We start from the raw sequence: 16,452 nt of genomic DNA on the forward strand, positions 1-16,452 counted from the left end.
TGTTAATTGTATCTAATACGATTAAAATATGAAACACGATAAAAATTAAATATAAATTGTTTAATTCTGTATCTTTTTATGTTGTGTCCAAGATTACTATATTTAATTATAAATTCAAAATTTACCTATAAAAATTGATTCAATTGACAAAACTAGTATTAACATCAATAAATAATTATTAAATTCGAATTTCATCATATAATTTATACATTCTAATTTGGGTTTGAAGTAATTTATCCATCTGAGGGAACAAAAATTTACTGCAATTTTACTGTATCCAAATAGGCATAGTACTAGTGGTTGCAGTAGTAATATCAATTTGATTAGATTAGATCCACTTTGCGGGGAATTGCAGAGAGCTTTTCTGACTTTATCATGGCTAGATAGCAAATATCGCGTTAGATACAGGGTCACATCTTATGTCGGCTTTTTTAATTGTCTGTAGGACACATTTATGTCGCTGTACTCAATGTTTTTGGATATTGTGGAATCCATAATAATGATAAGACTCCAATCCATCGCCAACTAACAGCTGCATTGTCTTTGCCAATGCCAACCAACAGCTCCTACTTGAACCACACAAAACTCACGACTCCATATCAGATTTTGTATGATTATTGTTCTTCACCAACCCATAACCATATGCCAGCCCCCCATACAAAAAACCAAAACAAAATACTTTGCATGGATTAGGGTTTCCCTCAGCTATCTTTCCTAGCTAGAGCAGAAAACCATATCTACCGAACCCTAAAGTCAAATTGTACAGCAAGCATTACATCCTATTTGTTCATCATATGCACGTATGTGTTGATAGTTGAAATTTGTGGTTACCGTCTTACGGCTGCTTCTTCTGAACTAGACTTTCTTCTTCAGTGTTATATATCGAGAACCCTAAAAACTGATTAGATTCTTTGACTCGTTCATTAACCTAACTTTGCAAGCACTTGGATTCAAGGAGCTTACCCAGCTAGCTAGGGTAAGTTAAAATCCAAGAGAAAAGAAAAAGAAAACCCATGAAGTCATTATCAGCAGAAAAGAAAAAGCAAAAGGGACATGTGTTGTAGTATTTCCATGTGAGAACTGATACAAGTGTCAACAAAAAGGCAACAATTTCTTCACCTGCCCGCGAATTTTTTATCATTTATATTATTAATTAATTCAGTACAAAAGCACAAGGGAAAGTGTTTGAATGTGAATCATGAAAATTCACAAGTACGACCTTCTCTCGTCTACTACTTGACACGGCAAATTTTCCTTGACTGATTCCCTTTCTTTGCCTCCCCCACCCATTGCTTTGAAGATTCTACTGCCACGTGTTGCGTTCTTGTTTCGTTTCTGAATCCCATGAGTTTCCCTTAATCCCTCCAATTAATTTCCCCCAATACTTGTGTCATAATTCCACGTATTAATTAATCCATTAATTAGAAATCATTAGTCTTTTGGTCAACAGTTTAAAAAACCAAAATTAGATTCCCCAATAAGAGAAAAGAGCCAGGACGCCTCTGATCCAACGGTTCTGAACGTTAAACGATTTTTGATTTGATCATTAAATTTTTGGCCCAACAAACCCTAAATTTTTAAATTTTTAAAAAATAAATAATAGATAATCTATGGATAAAACAATCAAGCACGCGCTACCCCAGTAGCTGTTACATCACGCATCAATCAGAAGAAGAGACAGTGCTTCACGTACTTTTTCTGCTCAACCAGAAACCAACCCCGCTTTTTAAATAAAACAACAAATCAAACGCGCGTGAATCTCCCCTGAACTTTTTTAGCTCCGAAGCGTTAGCAACTCGTACAAGCTTTCTCTTCTCTCTCCTCAAAAGCCAACTAACAACGAAGAGTCTTTCTCCTCTCTCCTTTTTTTTTTTTCCTTCTCTTTGGATTCAAAGTTTTTTTCTTTTTCTTTTCTTTTTTTTTGGGGGGTTTGGCTTCGTTAAAACCCTAGATTCCTCCCCATTATACGAAGGTATTTATCTTAGACATTTTTTTCTCTTTTAATTGTTTTCCTTTTTTTGGAAATGATTTTTATGGGAGTTGTTGTTATTATTATTTTTATTTGTTCAGATCCGTTCTCGTTTCAGTTTTGGCTCTTTTCTTCAAACTTCCGTTTGGTTCTGTCAAATTACGTTCCTTTTTTTTTTGTACAGTTAACCGCTTTAAATTTACGCTCTTTTACTTTATCCTACATTTGATTTTCCTTAATTTTGAATTATTATTCGGTTTTTTTTTAATGTGTTTTTTTTTAACTCCTTGAATTTATTCACTGGTAAATTCACAGGCATTGTTGTTATTTTGCTTTTTAAATAAGCTTTTCTTCATGAAATTTCTTTTTGTTTTATTTTCTCTTTTTCTAATGGTATAAAGCAATCAATTTTTGCAATGTTGTGAAAAAGTTTAAATCTTTTTTGTTGGGTTTAAGAGGCTGGAAAATTTTGTTTATTGCATGGATTCTGTTTTAATGAGAAAATGATAATATATTTTTTTTTTTTGCTGCAAAGTTTTTAATTGTCGATTTGCTATTTATTGTTGTCTTTTTTTTCTTGTTTGATTGTAAGCTGCATTGCAGAGATAGAAATAGGAAGGATAAAATTTAAATAAACAGTAAAATATTCTTCCACATGCAGATAGGAGGAAAGCTTTTATTGCTTTTTTGTTTTCTTTTTGGTTTCATTAATGAGGAAATTGTGATTCTGTTTTTTTTTTTAATTTAAAGTAATTAGTCTATTATTTGATAATTCACTGGTCAATATTGATTAATGTTTACAGGGGGGGAGAGGTAAGCTTTGTGGGTTTCAACATTTAAATTATGGATTTAGAAGATAAATTCCTTGCTAAAGGTATGATCTTCTTCATATTTGCTCTGTGCTCTTTTCTATAACTGCCTGCTTTTATCTTACTGAATCCTTGATCTTGGAAGAGATTGTTCGTCAAAGGAGAGTTTTAAGATACTAATGTCACTCTAGCTTTATGTTGTGATGTTTGTATTGTCGTTTGAAGTACTGAGATAACTGACTCTGAACCTTGGGAAAAGATACTTTAAATTATGTTAATGGATTGTAAGGCTGCGTGAGGTGTTTAGTGGACTTTAATCTATGGAAGCCAATCCTGGTTACTGATGAAATGACTCTAAATCATTTGTATGAAATGGAATTCATTGAGAATCATCTTCAGTATATATGCAATCCCCCTTTCACCCTGACTTCCTTTTCTCTTTCCCATTTTCATTACAAGGTCAGTGAAACAAATTCTTGCATGGGTGTTATTTCAGGGTGAATAATGACTATGATTAACCCTATCTTTAAGTAACTTAATCACTTATATGATAAATTATTGTGGGGATTATCATATTCAGTCATTTGATTATGCTGCTGAACCCTTCCTTTCTTCTCACATATTTTTCTGCATGATGTTTATGGTATGTATGATAAATGTGCTGGTTTCTTCCACATCGACAAAATTAATCTTTAATCTTAATCTCAATCTCAGTGTTTTACCAAGTTTCATGCTTTTGAGGAAAAACGTTATGACAAATTTTAATGCCACATCAGAATTTGAAACTGCTTTTAAATTGAGATGAGCAAGTAACATGGTATATGAATCAAACAAACCACAGACGTTGGTTACTGCTGGATTGAAAAGGAATAGCTGGCTATAGATTTGGCTATAATTTAGGTTCTTGCCAGCATGAGTTGGAGGATTTTCTCCCCTTTAATTCCATGAAAATTAAACCACTTACCTCTCATTTTCATTTAATTTAAAGTTTGATGATATCATGGATAAATGGTATGCATATTTATAAGGAACTTAATGTCACTGGTCTTTACAACTAATCTGCTTACACCTTTTTCTGTGATTCTGTTTTCGGTAGAATGTTTAAAACGATTGTGAATTATGTGATGTTGACCAATCAGGTTACTAATCTGACTCTGTGTCAATATTGGAAACTTGTTTGAACCATTGACTACTTGCATATGGATCTTTGTGTGACCAAGTCGAGTCCAATAACCCGGTCCAAATAGATATTTTTCTCTATGGAGCATATAAAAATAAGGGATTCTTTTGAAACCCTAACTGTAACTCAGGCTGCTTTGCAAATCTGTGCTGCAGCTTGCTCCATGGATGCTCTTCCAGTGTGAAATTCTTAAAATTTGTTTTTTTTTTTCTCTCTTTCCATTGTAAAGAAGGATCTGGTGTCCATCAGGTATCTCGTGGCCGTTTTATTTGGACTGAAAAATTTATCTCTTTTTCTTTTATTCATAATATGAATGGCGTTTATTGCAAAATTTTTGTTAATTCTTTGTTGAAAAATACCTGTTCATGTAGCTTTCAAATTTTTTTCTTTTTCATTTTATAAGAAATGGGATTTCATTTCTTTTGTGTGATTTTTTTTTTAAACAAAAAAAAAGGGTGCTTTTTTCTCTTGTAGAAGATTTTGTTTTATACATATGCCATCTGGTTCCAAATTTCTAGTAAATACTTGGAACATCTGGTTCACATCAATGCTATCCTTTATAAAGTTGCTTGTTATTTCTGTATTTTTCTTTTGTTGCTTTGCGAAATGAAGTGATCCTCAAGATCTGATATGGCCTAGATGCATGCAGATAATTGTAATTTGGGTCTTACATATTTGAATTTGGATAATTTGTTTGAGAAATCTTTTGAGCAAGTGGACCAGATTAGAATTTCTTCTTCCCCCATCTTTCCTTCTCCCTTAATTTTTGGGTGAAAATCGGATGTAACGCAAGTCTGCAACTGATCGTGGATGAATTTATTTATAGTGAATATAACCATGAGTTGTCAGTAGCCTAACATGCATTGACTCCCTTTTCCTTATTGTTCCTTTCATTTCTTTGTCATTTTAGTTGTCAAATTATCAATATTTCCAGCACTGTTTATACTTTGGTTACAAATTCCTTATACATGCATCACTTATCTAGTTCTGCTGGTATTCATGTTATTCTTTTATCTTTATCTTTTTATTTTTTTGCAGTTAGACTTATTGAAGTCTTGCTATTTTTGACTTCCTTTCTCATCTAGATATTTACCTTCTAAGAACCAATTGGCAGCTTGCAATATTGAATATAGAGAATGAGTATAGAAACCAATTTTGACATTTGCCAATTATGTTAATGTCTTTAGAAAGGGTTGAGTTGTGGGAGTTACATATGTCAAGGGGTTGAGAATAGGGGCCAAAAAAGTATATCACCTAAATGATAGCCAAACATCTCACATAAGTTACTATTGAAAGAAAAGGTTCATGAATGGGGGTTCTTGGAAAGGAGAAAAAAGTTATGTTTCATGCCTCTTTGCACAGAACACTGAAGCTCGACTTCTTTCATGACTTAATTTATCCACACTATTAGTACTTAATTTATCCACACTATTAGTACTACTTTCTGCTTAAAACTGTGGTGTGATATCTGTTGTCCTCATTTTGAAATTTTGGTTTTAGTTCCTACTAAGTGTTTTTTGCCCCACCAAAGACTGTCTCACATTGATTTTCTCTGTGCAGTTTCTGGCTTACAGAGTCTTTCATCCAGTGTGCAAAGCACCCCAGAGAAAAATGGCCATTCAGATGATGCTTCAAGAAGTCCAGAACTCCTGCAGGAGTTTCTGAAATCAGGTCCAAGAAAGGAGCTTCTTCGAACCTGTTTTGATAAAGAAAAGAAAAATTCAGCTTCTTCAAAGAGCAAAATGACTGAAGCTTTAAGGTTGAGTAACAAGACAATCAAGAAGCCAGAGTTGAGAAAGGCCTCATCCACTGCGAACAGTCAGCCTTCCTCTAGGAAGCAGAACAGAAAGGGGGAGAACCCGATGCGGGTGCTCCCAGCTTCTGAGCTGCCTCCAGATCTTGGATTTTCTAACTCATGGATATGTAAAAACTCTGCTTGCAGAGCTGTTCTGTCCATAGATGACACATTTTGCAAGAGATGCTCATGTTGCATCTGTCACTTATTTGATGACAATAAGGACCCAAGTCTTTGGTTGGTATGCACCTCTGAATCTGGCGAGGGGGATTATTGTGGGTTGTCATGCCATATTGAGTGTGCTCTTCAACGTGAGAAGGTGGGGGTCATTGATCTTGGCCAATTGATGCAGCTAGATGGTAGTTATTGTTGTGCTTCATGTGGTAAAGTTTCAGGTATATTGGGGTAAGTTATTGGCTTGCAGCTTATGCCTCATTCAACTTGCTGAATTCTGTCCTCTTCTAACCTTACAAATTGCATTTTGTTTGCATTGAAGTGGTTGCAAGCAATGACTCAAGTCCAGTCTGGTTGAGATCTTCATTTGTTAAGAAAATTTATTGTACTTTATTTGTCTTCAGAATGTCCACGTTTATCATTGTGTCATATTTTTGTTAGGAAGCTGGAGAATTCTTTTTCTTGTTTTGTTAGGATCAAACAGACATTTCCATCAAACATACTTATTGCTGCTTGTAACAAATTTGATGTTGGAAAATAATCTCAATGTGATGAATCAGGTGTTAGAGAATATGGTAACTACTGTTATTTCTATCTTTCTGGTATAGGTTTTTCAGCTTTGGGCTGACAGGATTGGTGTGATTTGCTTGCTACTGGCAGATGTTGGAAGAAGCAACTAAGTATAGCCAAGGATGCTCGCCGCCTGGATGTTCTTTGTTATAGGATATACTTGAGTTACAGGCTCCTAGATGAGACTTCTCGGTTTAAAGAACTGCATGAGTTTGTGAGAGATGCTAAGGCCAAACTAGAAAAAGAAGTGGGCCCAGTGAATGGAGTCCATGCCAAAATGGCACGGGGAATTGTCAGCAGGCTTTCTGTTGCTGGTGATATACAGAAACTATGCTCTCTTGCAATTGAAAAAGCAGATGAATGGCTGGCGACCATGTCTAATACTAGCCCAAAGTGCCAAGGTTAGAACTCACAATGGCTGTTTCTATTTCTCCTATTGATTATTTTGAAGTTAGTTATATGAGCAACTCTTTTCCTTTTTGGGCAGATTCACGTCCCGCTGCTTGCAGGTTTCTATTTGAAGAAGTGACGTCGTCATCTGTTGTAATTATTCTAATTGAACTGTCTACTGCATCACCTGATGATATTAAGGGCTACAAGCTCTGGTATTTTAAGAGTAGAGACGAGACACATACAAAAGAACCTATCTCTGTATTTCCAAGAACTCAGAGAAGGATTTTGATATCTAATCTGCAGCCATGTACTGAGTACACCTTTCGCATTGTTTCTTATACTGAAGCTGGTGACTTGGGCCATTCTGAGGCTAAATGTTTCACCAAGAGTGTAGAGATAGTTCACAAGAATCCTAATCCCGCAGCTGTCATGAATCAGAAGAAAGAGAATACCCATATTGAAGGAAGTTCTTTAGGTTCAAAGGAGCTCCCAGCAGTTGGTTCTTCTGGATTTAAGGTTCGAGACCTTGGAAAGATCCTGCGTGTGGCTTGGGCTCAAGAGCAAGGCTGCTTTGAAGGGTTTTGCAGTGCTGATGTAGAAAAATGCTGTGGAGCCAGCAAAATTATTATGCCTGAAACTCGAGAAGATGATCATATGCCATCTGTTTCACGTGGGCTTGACTTAAATGTTGTCTCTGTGCCTGATCTAAATGAAGAACTAACTCCTCCATTTGAGTCCTCCAGGGATGAAGATAATGGTTGCTGCACTTTAGAACAGGCTGTGGAGGCAGATGATGATGCTGCTTCTCATGAAATAGAGAAGAATGGATTAGCAAGATCACATGGTAGTGGTGATTCCACCTGGACTAATGGGCCAACAGGGGAAGTGCCTGCTGTTGATTCCCATACGGAGTTGTGCAGGAAAAGAGTGGAAAACTCACATGAAGAGACACATGACTGTGATAGCACTCTCATAAATGGGTCACCATTTCGAATCTCAAATGATTCAGGTTCTTTGGATGAAAATTTTGAGTCCTGTGTGAAGATAATCAGATGGCTAGAATGTGAGGGTTATATTAACCAAGAATTCAGGTTGAAATTACTAACATGGTTTAGCTTGAGGTCAACAGAGCAGGAACGTAGGGTGGTCAACACATTCATTCAAACCCTGATTGATGATCCAAGTAGCTTGGCAGGGCAGTTGGTTGACTCATTTTCTGATATCATATCTAGCAAGAGGCCACGAAATGGATTCTGTAGTAAGCTGTGGCACTAAATTAGTGCAGGGCATTCTAAAATACAGGATTGCTGTTTGCTTCATGATTATTCTTTTCTTGTGATAACTTACCCCTGATTGTTTCACCAACTTTGTACAGGCATTTTTTCCTAATCACTTTCAGAAGGTGATTCTTTGTATTGCGGACTAGATTGTTCAGCAAAAGATTTGGGATGCCGATTGCTGGCACAATTCCTATTTTAGTTGAAGGGGGGCCTTGAACGTGAGTTTTCATGTTGTAGAAGGCACTTTTCATTTCCTAAAACATCCTAGTTACATTTGAAGCTGTAGACTTTTAATCATGGAGAAAATATATGTATGGATGCTTTATTACCTTCTTTAATTCAAAGAAGGGTATATGAATTAATCTTGAATTTTATTTGGTCACATATTTGTTCCTCAATTTTCTTCTTCTACCCTTTTGTTTTTGTGTTGTCTTCATGTCTATTGAACAAAAGGTTAGAATTTTGCATCTCACTCTTGCTTAGTAATTGGTGCAGTAACACAATGTCACTGGTAATTTCTGTTGGCAAATTATTTGCCAGTTCATTGAGGAAGCGATGACTCTTTCACGAAAATGATGGAGAAAACATGCCTTCTTTTTCTTTTATATGCAGAAGGCCTAAGCATTTGGAATTACACTGTATTATTGAAATAAAGAGGAAACTCTAAACAGGGGCAACACTGCGAACAATTCTTTCGGACCTTGGTTAGTAGTTCAATGGAACCGTGATTAAATTCAAATTAAATTGTTCAAGGGTGATACTGAAATCAACAAAAATTCAACCTTCTGGACAGAAGGCAAGATCCATCTGGAATAGTTTGGATACAAATCCATGTTCTCAAGGGTAGGACCTTATGGCAAATTCAAACTTCTCAAAATCACAGCTGGGGATGGAAGAAACTGCTTAAACTAACGAATACTTCCCTTTCCTTTGTCAAGGTTATATGGTTTAAGTATCATATTCTTAGGCATCGCATTATTTGCTTGAATGGTTATTCTGGACAGGCTACCTACTCAGCATGGAATTAGCCCTTGGGGGATCTCCTCTCGCAACACAAACTTATGTTTTCTATGATGAGAAAATGGAAACCAGGGATCACTTTTTCAAGACTAGCAATTACACTAAGCAGGTTTGGGGCCAAATCCTTCAATTCGATTGGTCTAGTGAATTCAGAAGGGTGCAGCAAAGCCTTAAAAAGAAAGCCTTTGATTGATAGCAGTTATGCCAAGGATCGCCTGGAGTGCCTATATTTCCGTTGTCTGGTTGGAGAGAAAAAGGAGACTTTATGGTGCAAAGGCCGATACCAGTTCAGCAACACTCAACCGTGTCAAGGAAACTGTCAGATACAGGCTTCAAGGTTTACAGGAGATTGCAGGGGACAGTATCAACGGGATGCTCATTACAAATTGGGGACTGGAGGAAGATGCTGCTGGTATAATGTTTGCTTTTATTCTTGATGTTGTTACTGATGCAAACTAATTTGCTGCCATATGCAGCTTGTTCATATTTGTGTAGATTGGATGGATACAAATCCCCATTGTCCAAGAAAAAGAAATGAACAAAAATGAGGCTGGGTTGAATATAGAATACGTAAAGAAAAAAGTGGGCAATTTTTTAAATCTTGTAATGCAGAGCCAGACCGAAATGCCACGTGGACGGACAGCGTGATGAAACGTTGTCGTTTCTAGTTTTTGAACCATTAATTTTATCACTCGGACAACTGAAACATGAGGCTCACAACGGCCGACCGCTAACTTCTTATAATGTCTCTTTGCAAACACTGAAGAAAAAGTTCTCTCATTTCCTTCCCTCTCTAAAATGCAACTTCTTCATGCTCCATCCTGGCCTCATCTCTCCTTTCAAACTACAAAGCAACATCTAAAAGGAGGTAGCTTAACATGTGCTTCATTTTAGCAACAACTAGTGAAACTAGTTCAGTTTTTTACTTGAAGGTTTCTGTTTCTTCATTGCAGGACTGCTTTCACTTGAGAAATGTCTTCAACCATCAGCTGCCTACTGCTTCTTTCAGCCTCAAAAACTGGAAAGGTCGATCTGGGTATCACATAAACGGTCCAATTTTAGCTGCTTTACCCCAAAAGCTGCCTCTCTTGAGGGTAATACTCCATATATATCATACCGAAGGCAAAACCCAGGCATTCAGAAACTTTATCTTGCCGCTTCATTCTAAATCCCACATGTGCAGTGCTTTTCTTTTCAAGCCAGAGAGATTCTTTAAGCTGAAAACATTGGCGGGAAGCATGATTATCTCTTGGCTCTTGAAATATATGGAATGGCTTTAAAGATGGATGATATTGCTGTTGTGCTTATTGTTGTGTTGAAAAGAAGTAGTTCTTTTACTGTTTATTTTTATTATGTGTCATTTTACTTATTGGTGTTTAGGCAACCTGAAAATCAAAGTTTTAAGTTCGTTGCTGTGAAATCTGCAATTTTTTCACTCTTTAATGTGTTGCAAAGTCAGAATATAACCCAGTCTCTTATAAAAAGCTTGTATGTCTACATGCCCGGCATGCTTAATTTGGCCTCTGAATTAAGGTGAATACTTCCTTTTAATAAAATAAAACTTTTGGAAAGATTTAACCCGTTTGCATTTTACTATCATTGTTCCAGATAGATATATATATATCCTAAGTTGTTAGGATGGTAGGAGATGACCAAGTGATCTTGTGGCCATATTGCTGTGTCGCACAAAGAAACCATTCTACCCCCATTTTTTGCCTAATATATAGGTGGTTTACTGTTCAATGGGAGTAATACTATCGCTTAAAATGTTTTCAGGATTTTATTTTAAGTCATCTAAATTTTAATTTGATTGGTGGCAGCTGGTTCTTCGGCCACATCAATTGGAACTGCTGAGGGTGATGTATTAAAAGCCTTGTCTCAAATCATGGATCCAGACTTTGGAACAGATATTGTCTCCTGTGGTTTTGTGAAAGATCTGCTCATTGATGAAGCTTTGGGAGAGGTCACTTGGAAAATATGTTGAAGATTTCTTAAAATACATTAAAAAATGGGGAAAAAAAGCACCTGCTAAGAAGTTTCAACTTCGCATTTCAGGTTTCCTTTCGATTGGAGCTCACAACACCAGCATGTCCAATCAAGGACATGGTAAATGACACAATCACCATTTTTTGATCAAGAACTGATGTATATTTGGAATGGTAGACTTTTGTTTGATATATTCACTCAAAACTAAGTAGTAATAAGAACTTGTGGATCTTCCTTTGAAAAATGAAACTCATTTTACTTTTCTTTCTATTTCTTATCTTGTCCATTGTGCGCATTGTTTTCTATGGACAAATAGCAGACTATTTTCAGTAATGCATCTTCTTGTTATGCCTGCCTCTTTGCAAATGCAATATATATTATCTTTGGCTCGAATATTGAAACAGTAATACAAGATTTTTAATGCATGACAGTTTGAGCAGCAAGCAAATGAGGTGGTGGCCAGGCTTCCATGGGTCAGTAAAGTCAGTGTAACCATGTCAGCACAACCAGCGAAACCTATTTTTGCTGGACAACTTCCAGCAGGTCTGCAAACAATTTCAAATATTGTGGCAGTTTCGAGTTGCAAGGTAAACTTTCTTTCTTAGTTCATTGCTAGGTAAATATATTTACATGTTTTGTGCCCTTCTAGCCATGTTGTCTTTCCTGCAGGAAACTTAAACTAAGTAAAATTAAATGCCTTCTGTTGAATTTTTTTCATCAATCCTGTATGTGGAAACTCTGTAGGGGGGTGTAGGTAAGTCAACAGTTGCTGTAAATCTGGCATATACTTTGGCTGGAATGGGAGCTAGAGTTGGTATTTTTGACGCTGATGTTTATGGACCAAGTTTACCAACAATGGTCTCCCCTGAAAACCGATTGCTAGAGATGGTAGTATTCAGAACTTCACATTTATCTTATTTGCACATAGGTGTTGTTCTGACGTTTTAGATCTTACTCAGAACCCAGAAAAGAGAACCATCATTCCGACTGAATATTTGGGAGTCAAGATGGTATCCTTTGGATTTGCCGGACAAGGTCATGCAATAATGCGAGGTCCAATGGTTTCTGGGGTCATCAATCAACTTCTGACAACTGCAGAGTGGTATGACATGATTCTGAATATGCTATTTGAGTTGTTTACAAGATTTGGTAAACTGTATGAATTTTGTTTGTGCATTGCTTAACGAATATGCATCATTTTATCTTGTTAGAATTATAACTTTCTGGCACTATAATGTTCACTCTGAAAATCTGATTGCTTCTTATTTATAGGGGAGAGCTCGATTACCTTGTTATTGACATGCCCCCTGGAACCGGTGATATCCAGCTTACTCTATGTCAGGTTCTTTTCTATGATATCTGCCCTCAATACTAGATTTTCTATCTAATCTTACATATTTTTCTTTCTTCTTTAAAGTAAAATTCTCATGATTTTTCAAATTGTTAAGCATACCCATGTGGACAAAAATAGCTAGCAACATCCCCTTTTTCTATATTATTATAGTTGTTGCATGTAATGTAATCTATCATATTTTCTTAATCTTGACAGTATTGTGTTTAATGTTGCTTAAAATGAAAATAACAGGTAGTCCCATTAACAGCTGCTGTTATTGTTACCACCCCTCAGAAGCTAGCGTTCATTGATGTTGCCAAAGGAGTTCGTATGTTTTCGAAGCTTAAGGTTTCCTCTTACTCCATACAACCTAGCATTAATTTACAAATAAACCGACGAGTATGAGATAAATGTTATTATGGCATATTATTAGCTTAGCTTTAAATTAAAACATCAGTGTCATTTATTGTACCTGCTTTTAGATATATTTCGATATGCATATTTGAAGGAAGGAATTGCAAGTTTATCAGTAGGTGAAACCTTCTTTAATTTTATGCTTCATAACTTAACATATTGTTTTGCTGTTAATGCATATAGGTGCCATGTGTTGCTGTGGTTGAAAATATGTGCCACTTTGACGCTGATGGGAAACGCTACTACCCATTCGGCAGAGGTTCGGGCTCTCAGGCATGCATCATTATCCTGAAGTTACTTTTCATTCCTAATAGATAGTAAAATAATTTAAAGTACTGATACTCAGGTCATTTGTGTACAACAGAAAAATTGCATAACTGATTACTTCATTTCCTTTACAGGTCGTCCAGCAGTTTGGGATCCCTCATCTGTTTGATCTTCCCATTAGACCAACAGTATGTTGTATGATTTTCTTTAGTGCTTATTTTTCTGTTGCATATTTGAAATAACTCTGTTATTAATTGGTCAGAAAGCATCATTGCATCAGCTTTTCCTTTTCTTTCTCAGGATGTATATTTAGTAAGCTTCATCTGTTCTTAATTATGTGTGTCTCTAGTTAGATAACTTTGCATGTAAGCATTTATTTTATCTTTCCGTGATTCTTAAACTTTCCTGAGCAAGCCTCAAGACTCTTTTATTCAAGCACATCAGTTTTATGGCTTACTCAATTATTGATCATTGATGTGCTTCTTGTTAACTACATCCTGTCATTATGTATTAAACATAAAAATAGAATGTGTTGAATGTGCTGGAAATCCTACTCAAGTTTATAGTTGATTACATTTAATTTTGCAGCTTTCTGCTTCTGGTGATAGTGGAACACCTGAAGTGGTGGCTGATCCTCAAGGTGAAGTTGCCAAGACATTTCAGAACCTTGGAGTTTGTGTTGTGCAACAGTGTGCCAAAATTCGCCAACAAGGTACCTACCTATTGTCTCCTATGTACCTGATCCCTTTCAAGTTGCTCTTGGTGAAGAAAAATGTTAATTTTTTTATCCTCTTTGGTTCTAGTATCAACAGCAGTTACCTATGACAAATCCATTAAGGCAATAAAGGTTAAGGTACCAGATTCAGAGGAAGAATTCCTTCTTCATCCTGCAACAGTAAGACGGAATGACCGCTCTGCCCAAAGTGTGGTACGTGGGTGTTTTTTCTACATGGACACAGTCACATGCAGAAGGCCATGACAGAAATTAAGATACTTGATATCTAATATTTTGGTATAGATAGGGAGAAATGCATCAGAAATGTCTTCGAGTCTTTTAGGATAAGTTTGTGTGTCGGGTTGTCTAACCGCTTATTTGGTGCTATAGGATTTTGACTCTTTATAGAGCCGCTTATGTCGTTAAGCATCCAAAAAGTCACAAACAAATTGTAGTGTAGGACCACAAAAATAGAAACAAAAAGTCCACAGTCAAATCCATATACTTTTTAGCCTTTAACAAAGTCAATAGATTAATCTAGATGGTAGAAGCAAGCAAGATCCTGTGCTAGACCGTTTGACCAAAGATTTGGAGCAGACAAAATGTTCCTTTCTAGCCATCTAAATGCTACTCTAGGCCATTTGACTAATGATTTGGAGAAAAAAATTGTTACTTTCTAGGAAGAAAAAATTACTTTAACAATTCTTTGTGCTGTGCTTTTTCTACTATAATTTTCTTTTTAAATTCAGCTTCATCCTTTTTCCCCCTCTTCAGTCTTCTTTTTCTTGGTTCAAAACAGGATGAGTGGACTGGGGAGCAAAAGCTCCAGTATGGTGACATTCCAGAAGATATTGAACCTGAAGAAATTCGGCCTATGGGAAACTATGCCGTGTCAATAACGTGGCCAGATGGATTTAACCAGGTGACTTGACTTATTCAATGTTTCTTTTTCTATGAATGACTATGATTTGTTACAATACCACAGAGCGATAAAGAATTGGCTATTACTGGGCAAGTAATTGTCAACTTCATGACTAACCTAATATCAACAGCAATAACATAACTAACAACTTGGCATCAGTGAGGTTTCAGCAAATTTAATTTTCAATTGAAACATTATTACATAACTAGGGCTAAACCTGATAATGGGAGTAGCTAGTATGGAAACTACACCTCCTTGTATTTGTCTTAACCTTCAATATCTTCAGTTCCTAATCAAACGGAATGGCTGGTAATCTAGCAGTTCAACTGTAAAAAAGATGGTGATTAACAAGGGATAAACTTGTGACTAGTTCATGTCTTGTGCATTTTCAGTTGAAGCATGGCCCTCATTGACATTCAGAAAATCCTTCTGTTCATGTTGCGCTTAATAATTTCTGCACATTTATGATATTTACCCACCAGCATTGACTTAGCTACCAATGAAAATCATATGGAGCAGGAATGCAGGATTAATTGTTGGTACAGAATTTTATGTCATCTCATTATACCTGGATATCCATGTATTATGCATTAGAAATAGTGCAAACAACTAATGCAAATATAACATGATTACTAACAAAGTTAGTATAAGCAGTTCTATTTTTCATTCTTATGTATAACTATCCTTTTTTTTTAACTTCTTCATCATTTCACAGATTGCTCCGTACGATCAGCTCCAGATGATGGAGCGTTTAGTTGATTTTCCTCTACCAACATCTGTACAATCATGATAATTTTTTCCCGTGGCATATCCGATCGACAACTTGACTCCAACAAACAAAGAATGCTTGCATTCTCCTACAAGCCTATCAGGTCAAATGTGAACCAAAGCGAAACTAGGACATGACTTGAAACCCAGGTACTTCAAATTGTAAAAAATAGATCATGAATGTGATTCTATGCATATGTGTACTGGACTGAATATCCTGATGTATAACTTTTATCTTCAAGAACTCTCCGCAATCTAATTCGCCTGCATTTCTGATCCTGAACTATTGCTGGAATATGCTAAGGTACAACACTAAGTAATGAACAAATAAATCTATTACATGATTTATAAGTTTTAAATGCTTGAAGTTAGCAATCAACCCAAGCATTGAAATTTAAACCACAATTTATAAGCAAAAATAGAATACTCAGATGTTTCTGTAAAATTTACTTCTATCCATCCTTCATAAAAGTTGGTGCTTTTTATAAACAAACTCATTATAAACTTATTGTAAATAAAAAAAGAAAGTGGACTCAGATGCATATGAGATTGAGCCAAATATTAAAAAAAAGGAGCCAAATCTTAAGAAAATGTAGATTCTCGCTCTGCATGTGAGCACACACATAAATTAAATTCAAGTGATATTTTATACTTTTTGTAGTCAACTTTATTTTTTCCCTTTTTTGACTCAATCTTTTTACTAAAAAAGAATTAATTTGTGATGCAATCATTTACCGTTATAAATATTACATAATGTTACAAAATAAACTAACTTGATTTTATTTATAAAATATTTTATTAATTTTCTGTAACATATCTTTCTTGATTCTTTTCAATCTTCAATCTACAAATACTAT

General features: G+C 35.8%; 2 protein-coding genes across 3 annotated transcripts; both read left to right on the forward strand.

Annotated features, from left to right (window-relative positions):
- On the forward strand, positions 1,769-8,552 carry LOC18588638 (VIN3-like protein 1). Its single transcript, XM_007013184.2, has 5 exons — positions 1,769-1,972; positions 2,773-2,843; positions 5,519-6,158; positions 6,588-6,898; positions 6,985-8,552. The coding sequence occupies exons 2-5, from the start codon at positions 2,813-2,815 to the stop codon at positions 8,163-8,165; spliced, it is 2,163 nt and encodes a 720-aa protein (XP_007013246.2). The 5' UTR covers positions 1,769-1,972; positions 2,773-2,812; the 3' UTR covers positions 8,166-8,552.
- LOC18588639 (fe-S cluster assembly factor HCF101, chloroplastic) lies at positions 9,909-15,878 on the forward strand. 2 transcript variants are annotated; one of them, XM_018128275.1, is made up of 15 exons: positions 9,909-10,058; positions 10,144-10,284; positions 11,011-11,153; positions 11,246-11,296; positions 11,608-11,763; positions 11,921-12,064; positions 12,136-12,278; positions 12,449-12,518; positions 12,762-12,857; positions 13,107-13,196; positions 13,325-13,378; positions 13,779-13,902; positions 13,994-14,118; positions 14,705-14,827; positions 15,543-15,878. In XM_018128275.1, exons 1-15 carry the CDS (start codon positions 9,989-9,991, stop codon positions 15,615-15,617), a joined length of 1,605 nt encoding a protein of 534 aa, XP_017983764.1. In that variant the 5' UTR covers positions 9,909-9,988; the 3' UTR covers positions 15,618-15,878. The 2 variants fall into 2 exon arrangements, with proteins under 2 accessions (XP_017983764.1, XP_017983765.1); XM_018128276.1 differs by lacking the exons at positions 9,909-10,058; positions 10,144-10,284 and adding an exon at positions 10,814-10,917.

The sequence above is a fragment of the Theobroma cacao genome, chromosome 9, assembly GCF_000208745.1.
Source record: "Theobroma cacao cultivar B97-61/B2 chromosome 9, Criollo_cocoa_genome_V2, whole genome shotgun sequence".
In the NCBI taxonomy this organism is placed as follows: Eukaryota; Viridiplantae; Streptophyta; class Magnoliopsida; order Malvales; family Malvaceae; genus Theobroma; species Theobroma cacao.

Excerpts from the sequence above, each read along its gene's own strand:
- LOC18588638 (XM_007013184.2), top strand. The coding sequence starts at position 2,813 with ATGGATTTAGAAGATAAATTCCTTGCTAAAG. Across the intron at positions 2,844-5,518 it reads AGATAAATTCCTTGCTAAAG|TTTCTGGCTTACAGAGTCTT; the intron begins GTATGATCTTCT and ends TTCTCTGTGCAG. Across the intron at positions 6,159-6,587 it reads AAAGTTTCAGGTATATTGGG|ATGTTGGAAGAAGCAACTAA; the intron begins GTAAGTTATTGG and ends TGCTACTGGCAG.
- LOC18588639 (XM_018128275.1), top strand. The coding sequence starts at position 9,989 with ATGCAACTTCTTCATGCTCCATCCTGGCCTCATCTCTCCTTTCAAACT. Across the intron at positions 13,903-13,993 it reads TGCCAAAATTCGCCAACAAG|TATCAACAGCAGTTACCTAT; the intron begins GTACCTACCTAT and ends CTTTGGTTCTAG. Across the intron at positions 14,828-15,542 it reads GGCCAGATGGATTTAACCAG|ATTGCTCCGTACGATCAGCT; the intron begins GTGACTTGACTT and ends ATCATTTCACAG.